The following is a 23,531-nucleotide window of genomic DNA, read 5'->3' as shown; positions in this document are numbered from 1 at the left end:
TGTGACTTCTCTTCATCCTTCACTCTACTTACCTGTAAGCCTATGAAGGGTTTAGTTGTGTGACCTCTAATTTAGATTAGGCACTAGCCCTCCTCTTCACTGCAGTGAATAAATGAGAAATGCATTCCATGAAGCCAAGGCAAGTGTATCCAGCACTCCTCATCTTTACTATGCAAACTTTTAAGTAAATTTCTGTGTGCTACTGTATATATCAATTTAAATGTCAAATCTACTCCATCACCTCTCTCTGGTCAGAAAACTAAAAAGGTCAAATACACATAGACAAAGACAGTTAAGGATGCGTTCCCACATTTCTGAACTACATATAATTTCACAAAACGCAATTATCAGGTTTCTGGGCTATCGTTCATGCTATTTATACTGTCCAGTACACTGCTCTTCATTGATCACTAGGCTATTTTCTAATCTGTAAAATGAAAATTAAACATGTTAAAACAGCGTGTGGGTCACAAGCATCCCGTAAGGGTTAGTCACTATATTATTACTGTCACTATTATTTATTATAAGCCCTTCAGGAGCCAGGACTGATAAGAAGTCCCCTCTAATAAACAGATACCCAACGCTCCATTATGTTTCTATTATCATTTCTAGCAGCGCCTACAAAAAATATTTTAACATAAATATGAAACTATGCTGGTAAAAGGGGATTCACAAATATTTTAAAAAAGACAAAAGCACAAGTCTGGTTCTCTTGAAGAATGCTTTGCTTGCATCTTCTGCATTCTCTGGGGATTTAATTTTAAATTTTAGTCAGATTGCTGTACCCGTCTCGTTTCCATCTTAGTCTCCACATTAACACTGTCCACCTTTGTGAACTTGTTTTAGAAACAGGTGGGATATCTTTCCTTCTCAGCCCCCCACTTTTGAAGACTTCTTCCTATGTCCACATCTTAGGCTTCTTTTCACCTGAATGTATACCCATAACACTTTTGGGTTTCTTGACCCATATCAATCTTTGAGAAAATTCTTGTACTCCCATTGTTTCCACTTCAAAAACAGCTTTGCTCTTTCATGCCCCCAATTGAAAAAAGCACATTCAACATATATTTCCTAAAGTTACTATCCCACTTTCCTGTTTGTTAAATATGCCACCATTGCTTAGCCTGCAGTAGGTACTCAAGAATTTGCTCCATAAATAATCTCTCCGAAGTCTTAACCACAATGACGCTGATGACTCAATACAACTGCTTCCAACCTGACTTCTTAGAGGAACTTCAAATCAAATTAATTGCTTGGCATCAGATGTAACATGTCTCAACCAGACTCTTCCTCCTGAAAAGCACAGGTCCTTCTAGAAAAGTCTCAGGGAAGATAATTCATTCAGTGCCTAAATATCTGACCCTAAACGAGCTGCTTTAACATGTCACATAGCATAATCCTCAAGGCAACCTTATAGACCGGGCACTACACTTCACAGATTAGCAAAGACCATCTGATAAGTCATTTGGCCAAGCTTACACAGTGGTAAGTGTGTAGGGGTAAGTATTAACTCAGGCTGATGGTTTAAGTTTGTATCCTTTCCAATAACTTGCTTCTCTCATTCCCTATGCCAGAAAATCACACGTGTGTCCTCTGCCTCCTCACCTACCACAGCCAGCAGGCTGCCACAGCACCGCGTGGCTGCTACGGCACAGCTTCGGAGTCAGACAGACCTCAGCGTGAGTGCAGGCTCCGCTACTAATCAGCTGTGCAATACTGGATGATAAAGCACAGAGCAGGTCCTGGTATGGGAGAGTGCGCAGAGGCAAAGTGAGCACCTCTACCTGGGACAGTTAGGATAGGCTACTCAGATGAGACTCGGACACACGGAGCAGTTAAGTGACCTGCTACGGTCACATGCTGGTATATTGTGGAACCAGGACTTAAAAAACCAGGTCCATTTGGCTCCAGAGACTCGGGCTGCTTACTGGTCTGCTACTGCTTTCATGTGTGGGAACCTTGATTATCCTCAATTCTCTACATGGCTTGGGATAAAAGCATCAAAACAGTTCAATAAATGAATGGACAAACCAATTATCAGAACACAGGGAAATAAACTGGACTCTGAGAAGACTGTAATCACATACTGGACTTATTTTCTGCCTGACCATCATTAATGAGCTGAGAAAAGCCATTCTGGGATAATAACCAAATGCATGTGCTCAGAACAGAACTTTCATGGGTGGTGGTCTTTTTTTACGGCACGTGGTAACTGATCTCAAGTCATTCTTGTCTTGGTGCCTCAGTTTCCTCTGCTGAAAAGCAGAGGTAAGAACTGCTGACACCTCACAGGGTTGTTGAGGATTAAATGCAGTTAATATGCACAACTGGTTAGCACGTAACTTTAGCTCTATAAGCCGTTTACTAAAATGGGTTAAGATCTGAAGGGAGAGTGATAGTTAACTTACAGGAAACATTTTAAGATTCCCCATTCACAAGTTCCTGCATAGAATTCTTACTTTACAACCCAGATATTGATGAATACAAATACATCACCAAATAGGCATGAATTTATAAACTTGCTACACTGCTAACGATGATAGTTGGAGTCTCGTAAGAAATGCCTTCTCTCACCTGACTGGTTTTTGCTGATCTGCACCTCTCCGTTATTTTGTGGCTGTTGATTTGTTAAAGCACTGCTTTCTGACTGGCTGCTTAACACTTTAACAGCAGATCCCAGGTTTGCTGCTATGACGGGAAAATGCTGACCCCTCTTTAGAAGCTGCTTATGTTCCTGGTGGCGAAATCGAGGTGGTACTTCCCGGGGATACCGAGGCAAGGCCTGTGGTGGCGGCTGCGGCTGCGGCTGCGGCTGCTGCGGTTGCTGCTGCTGCTGCGGCTGTTGCTGCTGCGGCTGCTGATTGTTGGCTGTGGCTCGCTTGGCATTATTATTAGTGCTGGTTGCTGTGGAAGTGCCGTTATTAGAGTTGGCAGGCTGAGGCTGGCTTACACTGGGCTTTATCTGTTCTGGCACTAATCCCAACAAAAGAAAAGGGGTGGAAAAGATTAGCCAGTCAAGTGTACCTCCATTGCAAGCCATCTAAGCAAAAAGGCCCCAAGGAAAACAATCCTAAAGGAACAGGCTCTTTATGTGTGCAGGGCTATCTTCATTCACGGGCTCAAGTTTTCTTGGGAAGGATCACTGCCAAGCATCAGATTTTGACTTCAGCTAACTACCTATCAGATAAAGGAATGGACAGCTATCAGCAGTCCCTGTCTTGGATGATAGCTCAGCTCACCACCTCTCTCCCTTGTTATCTCTGATTAGAGAACAAGCACTGATCATACAACTCTCTAACTCACAGTAACTAAAAGAACAAAGATGACAAAGTTTTGGTAATCCCTAAAGAATCCTCAAGTCCCGTGTGACTGTTCTGAATCTGCCTCATTCTTAATGTGTTTGATCCCTAGCTTTCATCTTTGAAAGACAACACAAGAGTAAGGGCAGAAAATAATCTTGCTAGTTCCCTTACAGAAAGACAAAGTTAACATTGTTTTTTGTTATTAAAATGTAAAATCTGAATCAAATAAGAAAAATTCAGAAGAGGGACAAAATACAAAGATCATACGATGAAATCTGTGAGACTAACCTAAACTAGAGAAATAATTTGAATATGCTGGCTTAAGCAAATTGGAGAAACAACAATCTGTCTACTGTACAAACAGTTGGAAACTACAGTGAATTTCTGGACTCCTAAAAGAGATTAAATAAGTAAACTGGTAGAAATACTCTAAGCCAGGGAAAATATACCCAATCTCTAAAATTACAGAGAGGCAGCATGGTCTATGAACTTTCAGTGCCAGATAGATCCAGGTTTCAATCCCAGTGCTGCCTTTAAAAAACTCTGTGTCCCTGGACAAGCTGTATAAACCCAAGCCTGTGGTCTCCTCTGTGAAACAGCGTAACACCTATTCCTCACAGAGCTATCCTAAGGTTGAGTATGGTAATAATGTTTACAGAGCACCAAACATAAGGCGAGGCAGCATACCCTGGTTTACTGTGCTTTGCTTTATCACACTTCGAAGATACTGCATGTTTGTACGAAAAGTGTGTGGCAACCCTGCATCAAGCAAGTCTCTTGGCGGCATTTTTTTTTCCAACAGCATCTGCTCACTTTGCCAGTCTGTTTCACCCTTTGGTCATTCTTACAGTATTTCCAACTTTTTCATTATTATTATATTTGTTATGATGAACTAAGATCAGTGATCTTCGATGTTACTGCTGCAAAAAGATTGGGACCCGCAATGGCTCAGCTAATGATTAGCACTTTTAAAGCAATAAATTATTTTTAAATTAAGGTATGAAAACTTTTTAAAGATATAATTCTACTAAATATCTTAGACTATAGGACAGAGTAAGCAAAACTTTTATATGTACTAGGAAACCAAAAAATTTGTGACTTGCTTTATTGCAATATTTACTTTATTCAGTGGCTTGGAACCAAATCTGCAATAAAATGCCTATACCTAGTGTCTATTTTTTAATGACTGGCACAATACCACTTTATATTTTTGTAGCAATTTAATCAGCTTTGCAGATGCCACTGTCAAATAAACAGTGATTCGTCTCCATGTGATTGGTGAGGACACTGAGAAAACTTCAAGAGTTAAGAGCAACAGGCCTAAAACTAAAACAGCCTCACCACTCACTAGCTAGGTTATTTCTGTATCTTTTTCCTTGTCTATATGATATAGACAGTGTTGGTCTAATACCTAGCATAATGTAAACACTCAGTAAACAGAAGCCATTACTGCAGCCCAAATAAAAGAAATATTCATCAAATGCCTACAATGTATATGATTCTGTGATAAAGTACTGGTTATCTAGACTGTTTCCAAGTCACTCAACTTCCTCTTACAAGCCCTCAGATCTACAGCTGCCTCTCATTCAATGGTCTAGCCTCACTATTGTCTTCTTTCTCTGAACAGCGGGAGGATTTAGTTTATATTACTGATACTTACACTAATATATGATCTTGACCTCTTATTTTTTAAAAATCTGACTTTGACTTTTCTAAAGTAATACAAAAAAAACTGTGTAGTTCAGGAGGAATTCCTTAGATTACAAATATTCCAACTATTGCTTCAAACTCCATCTACTCTTGATGACTGAAAAGCCTCTTATTAACAATTTGGGCCCAGTGTATTCTAAGTCTAATTACTTGATGTATGAAAATTTCGTCTACTAGACAAGTTAATGCTCTTAGAATATTAACAATAATGTACATCCCTTTTGTCGTGAGGAAAATAAGGGACTAGAATATTCTAAAATATATCTGAAACCAAGAGGATCTAATATATATTAATTATATTATAAGGCACATAAAAAGTCTTAAATCTGCTTTTACATGCCTAGTATTGAGCTCAGTATGGTATCTGGCAATTGAATGTAACCTTAAAGTTTTAGAGTTACCCACTGCTAAAAAGTAAGTTTGTCCACCACTTTATTCCTAAAGGGAAGACTGCAACAATTTAATACCCAAACAAGATGTTATTTATGTGAGATAGCAACAGGGAAGTATTCTTTAATACATTCAAGAAAGTAGAAGATAACTTACATGAAGACACGTACAAGAACCCTAACACTACTGTAGAAGTGAGTAGGAATTCAGAAGCAGTATTACACTGGTCACCCAGCACCCCACACTTACCTCAAAAATTCAAACAACTCCTGTATTTTTCATTAATAAAGTGCCATAGAGAAAAAGAGGCTGAAATGATAGATACTAGTCTCTAGGGCCAGAAAACTTCAGTGACCTCAGCAAAAAACATTGAGACGTAACTACTGATTATAAAACTAAATAATCCGAAGTAAAATCTCAGATGTAAACATGGGATGTCTCAGTAAAGAATAAAGGAGCTAACAGTGCATGTAGGTGTGCCAGGGTATGGGTGGAGCTGCTGGGTAACAGAAATAAATATGAGTAATTTTGGCTACTGTCTACGTGTAAAGTTTAGATTAATTATGTAAGTAAATATGTAAACCATCAGAAGAGGGAAAAATGAAAAAACCATTCAACAGACACAGAAAATGCAATCAAGAGAATTATTTTAAAATTGTGCTTAACATGAAATATAAAATGAAACGCCAAGCATAAGCCTCAAAATATCTGTAATCACAATAAAAATGTGAATGGTTAAATTAACTAGTTAATAAAGACCATTAAAAGGGTTAAGAAAAGAAAAAACAAACTTAAGGAATACACTTTGCAAAAATCACTCCTGAAACAAAACAATTCAGGAAAACCGGTGGAAAAAAGTACAGAGACAGATACACTAACAAGAAGTGCTAACAAAATTTAGATGAAAGCAGACTTTTAAAATTCAAAAGGAAAGCATTATAAAGATTCTGCATGTTGATAAAGAAACCAGCTAAAAAGAAATAACGAGCTAAGAACCTTTATATATCAAATCTTAATATCAAAACATGTAAACCAAGTGGAGACAGAAAAGAAAAACTGGAAAAAAAAAAAAAGGCAAAACCATACACCTTGAAATCAGGTTAACACCTTTTCTGACAATTACTCATGAAATAGGAAGTGCATACACATACCATTCAGCACTAAAGAAAATATCAATGAATTACAAAACGTAGGAATAATACAGATGATACTTCTGGACTTTAATGTAATCACACTAGAAAAACTAGCAACTAAAACTGCCTTATTCAAATAAATCTTGAGTTGAAGAGGAAATAAATACCAGGACTCTAGAGCTATCAAAAAAAAAATCATGAAAACATACACACAATAAATTTTAAGACATGACTAAACCAGGGGATGAGAATGTGAAGAAAAAAACTCAAGTTAAAAATCCAACAAAAAGAAGAGGTAAGAAATCAGTAAAGATAAAAACAGAAACCAATTACTTTAAATGTGAATCAATAAGCAAATATTAAAATATATGACACAAATATTTTTAAAAGACTATAAACAATATATGCTATAATTTTACATTTTGATCTGAAGTATTTTACACTGTTGATTCAGTAAATTTTTTGAAATGCAAAACAGTGAACCAATAAATCCAAGGCATGATTCTATGAAAAAAGTAAACAATCAGTTAACCTAAATTTTTAAAAATGTAAAAAATGAGATGATTTCTAAGATTAAGATATTTCTTTAGGCTCAACTTATAAATAATTAGAAAAACTGGAGGAGGGAATTATTTACCACAAGATTCCAGAAGAGGCAGAAAAAATAGACTAATTAGCACAAAAGAAATGAAATTATTAAATCATCTATCAGGATCAGAGAGTTTGATCAAAACTACCATGCATACTTCATTTTTTAAAAAGCTAGCACACTGTTACAAAACATATCTCTAAATCAAAAGCTATTCAAATTGTTGTAGGGCACAGCATAAGATCGAATACCAACACTAACAGTAATACATCAGACAAAATTTTAGTCATCCCAAACAATGGGGGAAATAAAGAAGAAATATAAATACTACTGGGGGAAAAACACATAACTTCATATATAGAGAGACCGTAAAGACAAGATACTATGTGTAATATACACCAATAAAACAGAACACCCAACTAATGCCTTGGCAAACCTTTTCTGTAGAGGGCCAGATAGCAAACATTTGAGACTTTCCAGGCTATACAGTCTCTGTTACAACTACTCAACTCGCTGCTGTAGCACAAACAACAGCTCAGACAGCACGCAAATGAATGGATATGATTGTGTTCCAACAAAACTTCACATAAAGAAGCAGGCAGTGGGCCAGATTCGGCCTGCAGGATATAGTTTTCCAGCCTCTGCTCTACAAAATATAGTTTCCCAAAATAAGCTCACAGAGGAGTAGAAGATCCTATGGTGTAATAACGGGAGAAGACATTAAAAGATCCTACAAGATTTGCCTCTAAAAAAGCACCTGGCCCACATGACTTAACAGGGGGTGTGTGTGTAAATAAAGTCCTCAAGAAACATGTATCTGTCCTACATAAACGTTACAGAACAAAGAAGTACAGGTTCAAAAGACTGGCTGGATTCAAATTCTGGCTCTGAGACTTGGGAGCTACATGGCCATGGGCAAGGTATCTATTCCCTCTGTACCTTTTCTTCATCTGTAAAATGAAGTTAAATATTAATACCTACACCTGTAAGGTTTTTGTGAGGCTTTAACACAATAATAGATGTAAAGAATTATTAATAAAAACTGTATCTGGCACGTGGTTAGTATTCAATAAACATCAGTGATTAGTATTACCATTTAGGTAAAAAAGGTAGATGAACCCCAGGTTTCTGGCCTGGAATTTGAGTACAGAGTGGTACCATTTACAAAGATATGAACCAGAGAAAAAATTAAATCTGGGAAGTATGTGTGAAAGAACGAGTTTAACTGGTTTTTTTGTTGTTGTTAGGTTTATTACTATAGGACAACCATTCTTGAACTTTTTGGTTCAAGACCCTTTTACAATTTAAAAAATATGGAACACCAAAAATCTTTCATTTATGTGGGTTACACCTATAGATATTTACCCTGCTAGAAAATTAAAGAAGTTTAAAAAATATTTATTAAATAATTAGGAAAATCTTTTATAATAAAAGTTCTTTTTTTGAAAAAATAACTATTTCCCCCAAAAAGAAAAAAAAAGCATGCGTTGTTTTATATTTTTTGCAAATCCCTTTAACACCTGGCTTAACGGAGGGCAGGTGGATTCTCGGAACCACTTCTGCATACAATTGGTCGTGCTTTGCACATTACGTACCCTCTAGGAAACTTCGCCACACACTCATGAGAAAATAAGTGAACTAGACAAATAAAGTCTTTCTATTATTACGGAAACAGTTTTAACCTTGTGGGTCGCAAGAGAGCTTCAGGGAGCCTCTCGTGTGTCCTCAGGTAAACTATGAAAACCACTGCTATAGAAATGCTAACTGATTGGAAGCAAGATGGTCCTAGAATTCAGTAAAAGTCTTAACTAAAAATATGGGTTTAGCATTCAACATACAGGTAGAAAAAGAAGCTATGAAGCTGTAAAATAAGAAATGGCAAGACTTAGAATAGGTTAGACTCATCAATTCAATCATGCAAAAGCCCAATTGGTCTTCTTAACTGTTGATCCCACCCTGCACTGTTTTCACTCTTTCCCCAAACCTCTGCCCTATCTTATCCATATTTTTAAAGTGCTCTCAGAATTAATGCAAAGTCTTTAACACAGCCCCTGTTTACCACTTTCCCAGATTCATAACCCTGCTATATCCACATACATCTCCCCTTCTGCATCAAATGTCTGTAGTGTTCCAAAAGGTAACAGGCTGTTTTATGACATTCCTTTCTTCAAAATATTTCTGTCCACCACCTTTCCTAGGAAACAACAAGTCGCCCGCCGACTTCTCCCTCTCCCAGACTCAGCTAACAGTAGAAGTACGTTATGACAATGCCCCCCACTCCCAAGAAGCTCTGGGGCATCTCTTACAAGGCAATGTGCTCTTTAAGCACAGGTTTCTTATTTCATCTTCCTTTCTCCACTGGTGTTCCCAGAACCAAACACAGCAGACAGTAAAGAAATACTGGCTAAACAACAACTTATGAGCTGTCAGCATATATGAGATGACCGAATTCAAAGAACAGTGCAGAATGATGCTGAGGATGAAACGCTGCAACACCACCATTCAAGAGGTGGGATAATCAAGAACCAATGAAGGAGGACAGAGTGATCAAGAGAAGTAGAGACTACGGACAGTGATGTTCACTGGCTAAGTCACTGCTGAGTAACTCACTGGTCACAGACGCCTGCTCTAGAAGAGACCTAGAGCCAACACCCAGAAAACAAGACAAGCTTAGTCAATATGCTTGTTAATGTGGAAAAGACACTCTAGTTAGCCCTAACAATACAGTATCCATAATACCAGAAAAGTATTCTGAAGAAATTTCATTCAGCTAGTACAAAACATATTCACTGCAATTGTTTACTTTTACATTTTTTTTGGCCATACCATAACCCAATTTGTCCTTTGCAGTTTAAAGGAGATATGCAAAATTTGAACTGGCCCAGAAATAAACAAGCATTTTAATTTTTAAAATGGAAAAATTACTCAAGAAATAATTTAAATCCACATCTTCCTGAACTGTACTCCAAATCAAGACTCTGTGAAACAATATTACAATTACATTATTGACTTTTTCTTTTTCCTACTTTCATCCTAATTTTCTGGCAGTTTTTAATGTAAAAACATAATTTCATTCTGTAAACCTAAAACTGTTGCTAAAAAAAATCTATTAATTGGAAAGAAAAACCCATAGCAATAGTCTTACATTCAAATAAAAAAAACCGATAAAAAACAATTTAATATCTAAAGTTCTAAATATACCAAGCTCTAAATTTGTAAAAATCAGTTGTTATGTACTCTTATTCCTTAATGACTGAAATTATCCTATATGAATATTTCCTTCTTTAATATAACATTTTAAAAATTTAACATTTTAATACATTTCAGAAAAAAACTAAAATGAACTTTGCTTCAGCTATCTACACTTTAAAGAACAGTTTAAATACAAACCAGCCATCAATCAACTTGTATTACTACCAAACTCACCAAAACATCAATTAATACATCTTAATACCTCAAGAGCTTCCTTTATTATCCTTTTGAAGTTTACAAATCAGCTTTGCATAATTGTTTTCCTATTGGCTACACTGCCAATTTTCTAAAAGCACAAGCATAAATAACAACCATAGTATACAAACTGCCATTTTAAGACATGGTTTCATTTTAATAGAATGAAGTATTAAATGGATGTTTGGAAAATAAAAAACCACATACAGATTTGCATTTGAATTATTCAAAGGACTGAAATAGTTAAAATTACTAAGCATCTATAAAATACAGAGTGCTTGGGCAAACTTAAATTAACCTAGAATTACTATTTTCAGTCTCAGTATGTATCATTATATGGGAAAACAAAAGTCAACCTCTTTGAAGGCAAGATGGCATATACCAATGAAAGCTGGTCAGTTAGAAAACAAAATTGTTCAAATATTTTTCAAAAATTTGTGTCATCTATAGATTAACAGTCCTTAAAACCTTTATTACAGGAAATTATTTTATGCTCTTAAGAGTTACAAAATAAAATAACTTTGGGAAGAAAAGTTAACATGTAACAAACTAGTGTATTTAAACTTCACTGCTTATCAGGCAATACCATGTATAATATTTATCTTTCTCCCTTATTACTGTTTCTAATATGTAATTATAATCTCTTTAAGCCTAAATTCTCAAATTAATTATTCTACTTGTTGTACTAAAATAATAAGGTAGCTTTCAATAACATTCACTTTAAAGAATCTGACTCACATTCAGAGAAAGTGAAAACAAATATGGGCAATAAAATAAAAAATCAATTATTTCAGCTTTCCTGATGAATAACAGCAACATTATCATATTTGCACTCTGTTTCACAAAGCACAAACCTGATAAAAACTTCATAGTAGATTAGAAAATTCTGTATATCAAGAAATTCCAAAAATAGGTGTTTTCGATTTTTGTTGCTTCCCCACTCTGCAGCTTTCAGAAGAAAATGGAAGAAAGGCATTATGTCATTTTACTGCTACAGAAATACTGCTTGCCAACTATCCCTATATATGAGGCCCAATAATTTGAATTCCATCTTCTTTTAAGAGTGAGGTGGGAAGGGAAAGAAGCAGCTAGCTGAAAATGTGAAGAGTGATTCTGTTCAATTATAATGAGTTTATAAATCAAATTTATTAAAAACATGGCCAAACACTGTACTACTATAAAAATCATTTCTGCCATCATTAATAAGCATACTGGATGATTTAACAATATCAATTATACTTCCCCTGTACAATACACATTCTTTGTCCTTTACTAACCTGTCAGTTTTAGAACGCTGAAAGGCACAGAGGGGGAACTCTGTGCTTTTCGGGCTACAAACATGCAATGCTAAAATCTTCATTGTGGATAAATGGCTGCAGTTTTAAGTGCCATTAGCCAATCTGCAAAATAGCTAAATGCTTGTCAATGCATTAACTTCTCCTAATCCTTAACAAGTTGAACTGAATGGCCACTTGAGAACTTGAAAAATAAGACTTAAAAACTAATGTTAAACATAATAAACTGTATTTATATTTTATACTGGTACAAGCAAATCTTTATTTTTCTTCTTTTGTCACGTGGGATCTTAGTTCTCCAACCAGGGGTCCAACCCTTGTCCCCTACATTGGGAGTGTGGAACCTTAACCACTGGACCCCCACGGAGGTCCCAAATCTTAGCATTTGTTTATTTGTTTAAAGGTTCCTCAGAAAAAATACCAAACAGCTAGATATAAACAATCACTTCAAAATTAGATCCCAAATTTAAAACAAACATTAAATTTAATTCACTTAGGTGTTTTTTTCTCTTTTTTTGGCCATGTCAAAGGGCATGTGGTATCTTAGCTCCTCAAACAGGGCTCAAATCCATACCTCCTGAAGTGCAAACGCAGAGTCCTAACCACTGGATCGCCAGGGAATTCCTGAATTCCCTTAGTTTTAATTCATTTCAAAATCCCAGAGAAATCAGAAATACACCTTTTCCTGGTCTTAACTCTACTGCTTCAAAGGACTCTTATCTTCTTACCCCAAATCTCCCACCTTAAACTACCAACACAAAGAGAAACAGAACTGATTTGTCCTTCTGCAATCCTCTAGGTTTTGGTGACTGAATAAATTATTCTGCCAAGCTTCATTAATGAATTTCTGGATGAAATCACCCTATTAACAAATTCTGCTCTTCAGCAAAACACCGAAGGAAGGTACATCTGTTCTAAAGTACAGATCTTCTTTAAGAGCTAGAGAAAATCCACAGAACATTTACAATATGGTAGTCTTAAGATCTTTGGTTAACCTCTCCATCATATCTTGCCCAAATGTGTAAGATGCAGAGAAGTGGGAAGATGAAAGATTTATTTTTCAGGCAGAAGCTCATGCTTAAAAAAGAAAAAAAAATTGCTTACTGTAATTTTTTTACAAAGGGACCTCTACTCAAAATTCGGTAATAACCTAAGTGAGAAAAGAATCTGAAAAAGAATGGATATAAATATATGTACATGTGCAACTGATTCACTTTGCTGTACACCTAAAACTAATATAACATTGTAAATCAACTATACTCCACTACAAAATAAAAATTAAAAAAAGATTTACTGCCCTCAAGTCTCTTCTTCATATAACTAACAATTCTAGAAGTGATCCCCAAATTTAATTAAAGTGCTATGGAGAATGGGGTCACACAAACCAAACCAAAACCAGGTTCTTCAAGCCTCACAGATTCACTAAATCAGAATCTTCATTTTAAAAAATGTATCACGTGGTTCTCATGTCTGAGTAAATTTGGAAAACTGTATTCTAGTAAAACTAGAAAACTGCAAAACTAGTATTCTACTAGATACTGTAGCAACATTTACAGAACTTTTGTGACTCCAAAGGGGAAAAAAAGGGGTAATACCTAAAAACTCAATTAGAAGTCAGTAACAGGAACAACAGAAGTCCCAAACATACTGGGGAAAAAAAAAAAGTTCACAAAAGTTGTATAACAGAGGAACTGTCACCATCACTGAAGATACAAACTATTTAAGAAATACGGGATGAAGAAATGATCTTTTTAAATTAGAAAAAACACTCCCGTATATATAAAAATGAAGTTCAGAAAAATTAAACAGTTAACACTATAAAATGCCGTTGTTTTTAAACACACATAAGCCCTCGGGGGTCTGATACTTAGGTATTTCTCCCTAGAATCTCATCCTCAGAACAGCCTAAAACATATGATACAGTCCATAATTTTAGAATTTTTTTCATCAAACACATCAGATGGAATGTTAATGAGCTTATTATACAGAGAGCTCGTGTAAATAGAAAACAAAAATTTTAAGCTCAAAAAGTAAACGGGTAGAGAAGAATGGATAATTTTTTTTTAGAATGGATAATTTTTAAGAGCAAAAAAGTACAAATAATAACATATAACACTCCATTTTACCAATAAACTGATTTATATTTAAATCAAAGAAATAAAATTCCAATTTTAGCCTGACAAACTTATAAAGATCATATATCCCACCCTCATATTCCTTGCACTATTGCAGAAACACTACTGTGATTCACCCATGTTGGGCTGGGTTCTATTTTAATGAGAGGAAAAAGCAAGTCATCGTCTGGGTGAGGAGGAACTCTGAAACGACTGGGGAAACTACTAGCATGATGTTTCAAGGGACTGAAAGGTTGCTAAGATACTGTAAAACCATAGCTGTGAAGTTAAAACTTACCAGAGTATCAGCTGGATACCATGCAATTTAATATCCCTTTAACCTCACATGATTCTACACATTTGAATTATTACCTCAATTTTACCAGTAAGGCAACTAAGGCTCAGAAGAAGGTTGCCCATGATTAAACATCTAGTAAATGGTGGGGCTAAAACTTAAAACCAAATCTGACCTCCAAACCAATGTTCCTTGTAGCATACATTTTCATCTTAAAAGCTCCAGATCAAAAATTTCTAACCAGTGTTTACATTAATAATAAGTTATCTATTATACACTCAGCATTAACTACCCTCCAGGTCCTATGATTTATGTTCTATATATCATTTCATTCCCACATTAAGTAGCCTGGATTATCTCCTTTTAACAGAGTCAAACCCAAGGTTAGAGGTTACAGCACTTGCTCAAGGTCGTAGAGATAAGAACTACAAAGGCAGGATTCAAATCAAAGTTTATTTGACTCAGAAGATTGGACTTTTAACCACTATGCTTGGTTTATGCAAAAATTCCAGGATTACCTTATTAGATTACCTTATTTGCTTCCGGCAAAATGCTGCCTTTAAGTATCATTTTATCAGGTGCTCAGTCGCCAAGTCGTGTCCAACTCTCTGCAACCCCATGGAGTGTAGCCAGCAAGGCCCCTCTGATGGGATTTCCCAGGTAAGAACACTGGAGTGGGTTGCCATTTCCTCCTCCAGGGGATTTTCCCTACCCAAGGATCAAACCTGTGTCTCCTGCACTGGCAAGTGGATTCTTTACCACTGAGCCACCATTTAAAGTGAAATTATCATATATAATGTGTTTTTTCCTAGTCTGGAGTTTTCCCTTATAAAGTTAGTATAAACTGATTAAGCTAGTCTTGCTAATCCATCCCAATTTCTACTCCAAAATTTAAATAAGAAGATTCCTAATTTGTTTTCTTTGAAACTGAAGACCTAATTGTTGCCCCGGCATAATATCTCAGGGCTCAGGATACAAACCCAGGATGCTACCACAAGCCACCAACAACTATAGGCTCATTAGTCTCTGAATCTCATTTCTAACAACACTTTACTTTGTTAACTAAATTAATCTCCACTTTTCTCACATTCATTTTGTCTCCTTTGTCCTGCTCCAGTCTCATCAGACATCCGAATACACAAAATTATTTCTACTTATTTTAATAATTTATTATTATTTATAAGCAAACACATCTACATTTGGTAGAAATAAAATAGTTCTTTTCTAAAAAAAAAAAAGTGGGGGGTTCTTAGCATTCTTTAGAACCTCTTGAGTACATAAATTTAGATTTACATGTATAAATCTATATAAATCATTTTTCTTTCTTAATAGGAGAAAAGGAAAAATTGTGACTGATATACCCCAAAATAATCGTTTTTATTGGCTCCCAAGAAATAAAAGGCCATTTTTCCCACCTCCTGTTAGTGCACAGCTAACAAACCTTATCTGTTATACCGCTCAAACACATTTTCATAGAAACACATTCACCATTAGTAAATTCTTAATCAGTAAGAACCTCTGCTTCCTCAAAGAGGTCAGCACCTATTTGCCTTCAAAATTTCTCATAAAGCCAAAGTACTATCATGGCATATCTGGAATTAGAACTTGGTCTTCCAAATATCGCCTAATACCTGCCTGTAGTACAAAAGTCTTATCTGTACATTGCACACTGTGAATAAAAACACTGAACTAAGTCCCAATTCTAAAAGCAGACCTTCCCAACCTGTGGGGCAGAAACAGGTTACATGGATGCTAGGGGGGCAGCACTTCAGAGTCTGGGTGGTCAGACTCTCTGGGACTATCATCTTCAGCTGAGAGCAGCCTCTTCTGTCTACAATAGCTCCACAAACATCATTTTCTACACGTGCCATTATGTGAACAAGGTCAGGCAACGTGCTTCAAGTCACAAACTATGTGGGCCTCAGTCTTCTCCTCTGAAAATCTCTGCGGTACAGGGACCTTTTACCAGGCCACCCAAGTTCCTGAACTTCATCATCGTAGGGAGCTCTGCAATTAAGAAACTTAGGATTTCATGGAGAAAATGGACTGCTAAGCTGAGATCACAGGTAAATGCATGTACCTTTACTAGAGTAAAACATGGGGTCGCAAAGAGTTGGACACGACTGAGCAAATGAACTGAACGGAACTGAAAGTAAAACAAGGATGAGAATGGTAACACAGTGGGAATAGGAACTTGGGAGTTTGTTTTATCCATGCACAACAGTGACCACAACAGTGCATGAAACAGGGTGGGCCCACAATAAATATCTCACGAAACGTTAAAAATTCCTGAAAAACCAACTACCTCACATATCACAAAGCTGTCAAAACCTTTCTAATTAAAAAAACTATGTTGGTAATACAGTTTTTATTTCTTTCTTTGTGCTCAAATGGGAAATATCATATACATATGGGAATATGTGTATACATATACTTTCACACACTATTAAAAGACCTTTCTGTAGTATTTTTAAAAGACGCATTGCTTTAGTTCATTTGCTGCATATTATTAAAGCATGGGCAATGGTGCAGCTCTCCTGTTTTGTCTTCCATGTAACTAACCACAGGGATGTTTTCAAAGAAAACAAAGCCACAGACACCAGTAGGGTTAGTAGTCCAATCCTTACTCAGACATTAATCAGCTGCATAACCAACAGGCAAGTTACTTAAACTTCCTTAGTCTTGATTTTATCTGTAAATAGTGATAATGCTATCCACTGTCCTAAGGCTGTTGAAATTATTAAATGCAGGCTTATACTGCACTAGTACACACTGAGGAAGCCATTCCCATATTAGTTTTTAAATATCCAGTGCATGAAGTCTCATGGTTCCCAGCCTGCTGCTCTGGTCCCTTCACTGGGTCCCACATATTTCCCAAAATTCAATAGCCAAAAGTTGGTTTTACTCTTAGTACATCAAGCTTTCAGGCCTGCTGCAGGACAGTGCTCTGCATCACTGGTGCCCATTCACTACTAGTGATTAGATATTTAGAATCTCACCTTGATAAAATGAAGCAAATGTAAAGCACCCTGCACGCTGCACAGTCAGTGCCCAGAGTTACCGATCCTGATGCCTCCAACATGAGGTGACATGCAGCTGATCTAACAGCTCTTGGACATTTCTATCACATCCTAGATCAATGCATTTAAGTAACGAATTTGTGTTTGACAGAAAAACAGAAAAGATTAGAACTGAATACAAATAATGGTTTCTAATTGTGGCAGAAACAAAAATGTTTTAAATGTTGATTTAAGTCTCATGAGTTTTAAATTAATCCAGAAACAGAACAGCAATAATCAACTATGCTTCCCTATGTGATCATCAGAAAACAAAAAATCTGTCCCAAATTTTCTCTGTTCCTGCTTCCATATGAAAGCTCCCCTTATCTCCATTAGGAGCACTAGGGATTACCCTTCTCTATAATTAGCTTGCTTATGAAACCACCTGAAGAAAGCCCTGGCATAATATACAGACAGAAAAACAACTATCAGCTGACAAAAATTAACAGTGCTTATTCTTTTGTAAGGAATGTACAATCCTTTGTATGCTTCCAAAACAAGCCAGTGTCAGAGTTAGAAAGTTTTTTTTTTTAATGACCTTTACCCTCCAGAGTTCCCAATCACTTCTTCCTTGCCTTTACAGTGTAAGGTCCATAAGATATTCATCCATTCCTATATCTCACCATAATGTTTTCAGCCCTTCATTTTCCTGCTGCTTCAAAGAGATACTCAAATACATACTTTAAAAAGGAACTTCAAATATTCAAACATTCCAATACTTATGCTCCTCATGGTTTTTCAAAGTTCAAGTCACAAGAATAAAATTTTCAAAAATGTCATTATGTCACTCATAAACATCCACACTTCTGTGAGATGAACCACGAGTTCACCACACCAAGAAATAAACATCATAGTTTTCATCTAACAAAGCTGGTCAAGAACTGAATTTGTGACACCTTACAGAAATCCAGCTTTTATACAGCTCCACCAGTGAATGACACCAACACTGGCACGTGTTATCTAAGCGAGAGTGGCAGTAGCCTTAGAAAAAGAAATCGCTCATGAAGGCAGACTTCTAAAGGAAGTGCCAAGCCTCATCAGTTATGCTCAGTCTGAGCACTAAAATCTTGACTCTAACAACGAAGAAGAAGGCTCTAGAGCTATGTGGGCCAATAAAATTTTAAATTCAGTTCCTCAGCAGCATTAGCCACATTTCAAGTACTTAAAAGCCACATGTAACTAAACTTGGGCTTTATACAGACTCTATAATACAAAAAGACAAAAACGATGCTGACAGTATAAACTATAATCTTGAGTTAAGGTGAATTCTCATGAGTTTTAAATGATGGCAATCAATTAAAAATTTAAAGGATATCAATAAAAACACTGTGTGGAGACCACAGGAGATCAGGGAGAAATGATAGCTAAACAAATTATTTTGCACTGGGTCGTAGAACAGAAAAGTTAACAGAAGAAACAGTAAAATCGAAATACCGTCTGGAGTTCAGTAATACCAATCAACTCATGTCAGTTTCTTAGTTTTGACAAAACTACCACGGAAGTGTAAGAAGCGAATAATGGGGAACTGGGTGAGGTATATATGAGAACTCTCTGTACTATTTTTCAACTTTTCGGTAAATCATAAATTATTCCAAAATTAAGCTTAGCAAAAATCAACTGTGTGAGCCAAACCCGTATTACAAGACTTCAATTTGTAATCTAATCACTGCAAACCCCAAACCATAAACACCATACAGATATTATACGTACCACGAAAACAGATACACTTTCATGAATCAGAGTGTGACCAAGTATGAAAGCAGCTACCATTCAAAGGATAAAGTGAGTAAAACAGCTGGCAAAACAACGAAGTATTCTGAAATGACCTTCATACACTCAGCCCAACATTCTCAGAATTGTGGGAAAAAGTTTCTTAAAAAAGATTCAAATATGTTCATGTCTCGTGTATGGATGTAAAAGAAATGACTTCTGTTTGGAAAGGATATAAACAGCAGGCACTCAAAGATCAAGCTTAAAGAAACAAATATCCATGGACCAGTCAAAAATCTAAGGTTAGAATATAAATTTGTGCCCCAAGTTTAATACATCTTAAGAAACCAGAAAGGGAAGGATCAATGGCAGTTGGAGGGATCCATCAGAAAATAAGTTCTGAGAGGTTTAGAAAAGCTGAAAGGCATCCTTGGCTGAGAAATGGGATCAAAAAGAAATAGAAACAGGAATGAACATAAAAAGATAAGAAGGATCTGAAAAATATGAAGTAGTGATGGGAAACAAGCTGGTTAGAGAGGTAGGATTAAAGAGGGCCTTTAAGTCAATCAGGTGGTTTCGAAGCAAAGCAACAAACACAACTCAACATTCCTATCCAAGGGAGTGGTGCGATAAAAGTGGAATTTTAAGAAAACTAATTTGGTCATGTTCTTACTAAAAAAAAAAAATTTTTTTTTCTTGTGGCCACATTGTGAGGCTTGTGAGATCTTGGTTCCTTGACCAAGGATGGAACCCGTGGCCCCTGCAGTGGAAGCACAGAGTCCTATCCACTGGACCGTCAGGGAATTCCCCATGTTAATTAATTAATTTGGCAATGCTACTCCCTACATCATTCCACATCCCTGTAACTGAGACATCAGGTTCAAGGCCACAACATCACCTTCGGCTCTCTTCTGCTCTCACCAGCTGCCAACGCTCTCAACTGTACCTCACACATCGCTCATCCATCCCCCACCTCTACTGCCAAGACCTCAGTTCAAATCCCCATTTCTGTCTCATTCCTTCTCTGCCCTCTTTGGAACTGCTTCTATTTGGTGACACTAGACACAAATGACAAAGAAATATTCCTAAAGCACAGCTTATGACCATGACCTTCACATGGAAAAATCAGCACGAAGTCTTCCGGTCCCCCCCCACCTCCGTGCCTACATTCTGCCGTCTCCCTTTAGCATTCCTGTACTCATTCTCTTACTATTCCCTCTTCTTGCTCACCCGCCTCTTCTGCCCAGGGTCTTCTGTTGGCACCATCTTTCAAATCCCTGCCCATATTTCAACCAAACTTTCCATGTAAATGACTGATGGATTTACAAGAAGAATGAAAAAACAAATGGTGATGTCACCCTCTTCTTAAGCTTTTCCTTCAGTGGCTCCTTTAGTACATTTAGCATACAGGGCCCTCTTTGGCCCCTACCAACCTCCGTCAGGAAAATCCTTTAACCTTGCCCACTCAGCACTGGGTACTTACTTAGCGCTCCTGGGATACCACTAGCACACACTAACATCACGTTATTTCTTGCCTCTATCTCTTCAATGATGCTGATCCCTCTGCCATGTCATCATTTTCCTTGACTGGCTATCTCATCTTTAAAGACTCACAAGCTCAAAAAAGGTGTTCCTTAACTGTTGCCATTCCCTCTCAAACAACTGCATCTAAAAATGGGACCTTAACCAACTCCTTACAGAAACCTCTAATAGAAACAGGCAGTTCTGAGTTCAGATATTGGTCAAATGCAGAGATTTTACTTTTGGTATTAGCTTAAGTAAAAATTCACAATCTCTAGGCCCAGTAAGTTCAGCATCAGACAGCCGTACACCTTTCACTAATTTCTAGGAGGGTGAAGAAATTCTGATTCAGGATCTGAGAGGAATAAGGTTCCTGTTTCCTCACCACCCTGATGTCTTTTGCTTGGCATGTACTGGGGGCTGTTCAACCTCACCATAAGGTTAGCAATCTAATATTCTCAGAGGTAACATAGAATGGATGTCACTGTCTGCCTACAGGGAGGAGTGGGAGACAGCAGTATACAGAGAAAAAGGAACAACGCCCTAGAGGTAGCTCCAGACAAGACGACTTTTAGATGGAGGACCAGAGGAAAGGTAGGTGTGTTCAAACACTCAAATCCAGGGAGTATGTTAGTAAGTGGTGTTTAAGGAGATAGTTGAAAGGTAGGCCTTAAGACAGTGTATTTTTAAAGTGGTAATATATACTACAATAACCCATAAACCCCAAAAGGCGACTCCAAGGTGATGTCACTGCAGAAGTCTGCCCCCACCCCTCTGTTCCTTTCACGCTCTTCTCTCTCCCATCCTGGAGATGAATAAAAATGCATATCAACAACCTTGCTTTAATGAAAAAAATAATAAAAAATAGCTTTAAACAACGTACCTTTGATTTTTTGTTCAGTGGCCTAAAATAAAAACAAACAAACAAAAAACAATGTAAATATGAAACTGAAAGAAATGGATTGTTATGATAAAATGTTCATACATTACTATTACATAAGACATATACACTTTTATTAAATAAGGAATTCGTCATTTAGATGAACTGCATAGGAAAAGATATGCAAAGAAAGCATGCTTTTCCCACAGATGTGCCCCATTGTCCCTGACACAATGTTTATTAATTTAAAAAAATTCTCAAAATGTTTTAGGTACAAAGTGGAGAAGACACCATTGTATGACAGTATATAATAAAAAATGGAACTGCACTTCTCTCATCATTTGGTTTTAAAATTATTTTTATACAACTGTCACCATTACCTTTAATGGATCTACTGAATTCTGCACGTGTTTAAAAGGCTTCAAATTTTCTTATTTCAAATGACAAAAGACAAATCATGTTTTCTGGAAGAAAAGCTGCATATAACTTCTTTGGCCAAACTAGTACAAATTTATCTCCTGGAAGTTAGGCTGCTGCAGTTAAACATAGCTAACTTTTAGGTATTTTGGGGTGGGAAAAATTTTGAAATATATTTGTCTCTTCCTACACATCTGACAATTAAATTCAAATAACTGTGTTCTGAAGCTAAACTGCTGTGGGCCCTGCTTCCCATGCCTGCCCCTACTTGCACTGTGGCTGATACAACACGGGGAGGGGCTTGAGCACAGGAGGACTGCCCAAAGGTGCCTGGCTCAAACTTCAAGGGCCTCGATAAGAACTGATTACAAAGGCCACAAGAGAAAATCAAGTTTTTGATTATGCCCAACTGCGCAGGAATCCTAAAAAAAAAAAAAAAAAAGATACAAGGATTGGCAGATAGGCAGGGAGGCAGGGAGGTGAGGGAAGACTGAATAATTAGTTACTGAATAATCAGGAATTGTTTCTAAATGAAGATAAGCATTTTTTTTAAACTGTCATAGGACAGGATAAATCATTTTGCTTAATCACAGTAAACTGTTGCCAAAAACACCATTTAAAAAATTATATCATTGTGGAACTACATGGTAAAACACTGTATGGCAATTACTATAATACTGAAGCCATACCAAACATGAACCTTTGCCTAGAAAGGCAGAGTAAATCAAGGCACTTAAATGCTTTACCAAGTTTTAGAGGACTAGTAACAAGTACAATAATGGAGGCCCATCTTTACTTTATATGGATTTAAAATTTAAAAGAAAAAAAAAATTGATGGAAGGACAATGGCAAAAGACCAGTCAACTAGCTTAAACATTTATTTCTGGGAGAAATTGTTTTTAAAATCTGGCTGTAGAAAAATAGAACTCAGTACCTGAATACTTTCAAGTGTTATAAATATCATGCCAAACAATAAGATAACATAATTTTCTGAAACAAAATCTACACAGAAATTATCCTGCATTGAAAACAGACTTTGTGTGCTGTTTTGTGGGGATTTCTATCTTTTTGTTTAACTGTCCTGGTTTCTTCCACGGCTTATTTCCAAAGGAAACCAGGCTACAGTACAGAGAAACCATGGCCATATTACTAAATCTCAAGACATGCAGTATTGCTCTTCTAGGCCTTACAACGTAAAAGATATCTACTATGCCAGCTCCTTTGGGGGAAAAAACCTCCACGTTGCTTGAGAACAGTGGTTAACCTCATCCAAGTATTGTGTCATCTACAGACAACACCACCAAGGAGACACTCAAAGGAGTCTGCCCATCAGAACACCAACTAATATAGTGAAAGAATGTTAGTTACCAGAACCCAAGAGAGCTCCTTATGAGGAGCAAATGGAATGATTCAAACAGGTTTTTGTGCTGAGTTGGTCCAGGGACCCTGCATATTACACAAACTATTAAAAAGAAAGTTTTCCAAGTGGGGGTCAGTGATTTTAAGAGTATTTGTCTGCAGTGGTCAAAATGAGGCCACTATCCCCATGTGGTTACTGACCACTGAGATAGAGTTAGTGTGAGCATTTTTTTAAAAGGCAAATTATCCCGTTGATAATATTTTATACTGATTACAAGTTAAAATAGCAATATTTTGGATCTACTGGGTT

At 36.7% G+C, this 23,531-nt stretch overlaps 1 protein-coding gene across 13 annotated transcripts in view; it reads right to left on the bottom strand.

Annotated features, from left to right (window-relative positions):
- Positions 1-23,531, bottom strand: part of TNRC6A (trinucleotide repeat containing adaptor 6A) — a 218,348-nt gene that overhangs the window by 41,902 nt on the left and 152,915 nt on the right. For 10 of the 13 annotated variants that reach the window (XR_011485467.1, XM_070461055.1, XM_070461053.1 and 7 more), the window contains 2 exons: positions 21,449-21,470; positions 2,575-2,973 (listed from right to left, as the gene is read on the bottom strand). The exons of 2 other annotated variants lie outside the window; for them this stretch is intronic. Coding sequence is in view for 10 of the 11 variants with exons in the window: in XM_070461055.1 (XP_070317156.1) it covers positions 2,575-2,973; positions 21,449-21,470 (421 nt within the window). In the remaining variant the exon portion in view is untranslated. The remainder of the gene's footprint in view (positions 1-2,574; positions 2,974-21,448; positions 21,471-23,531) is intronic. One more of the 13 variants, XM_070461056.1, reaches the window with a different exon arrangement.

This window comes from Odocoileus virginianus, chromosome 33 (assembly GCF_023699985.2).
Source record: "Odocoileus virginianus isolate 20LAN1187 ecotype Illinois chromosome 33, Ovbor_1.2, whole genome shotgun sequence".
NCBI classification, from domain to species: domain Eukaryota; kingdom Metazoa; phylum Chordata; class Mammalia; order Artiodactyla; family Cervidae; genus Odocoileus; species Odocoileus virginianus.
The sequence above is the reverse complement of the archived record's forward strand: the minus strand, read 5'-3'. Positions and strand labels throughout refer to the sequence as shown.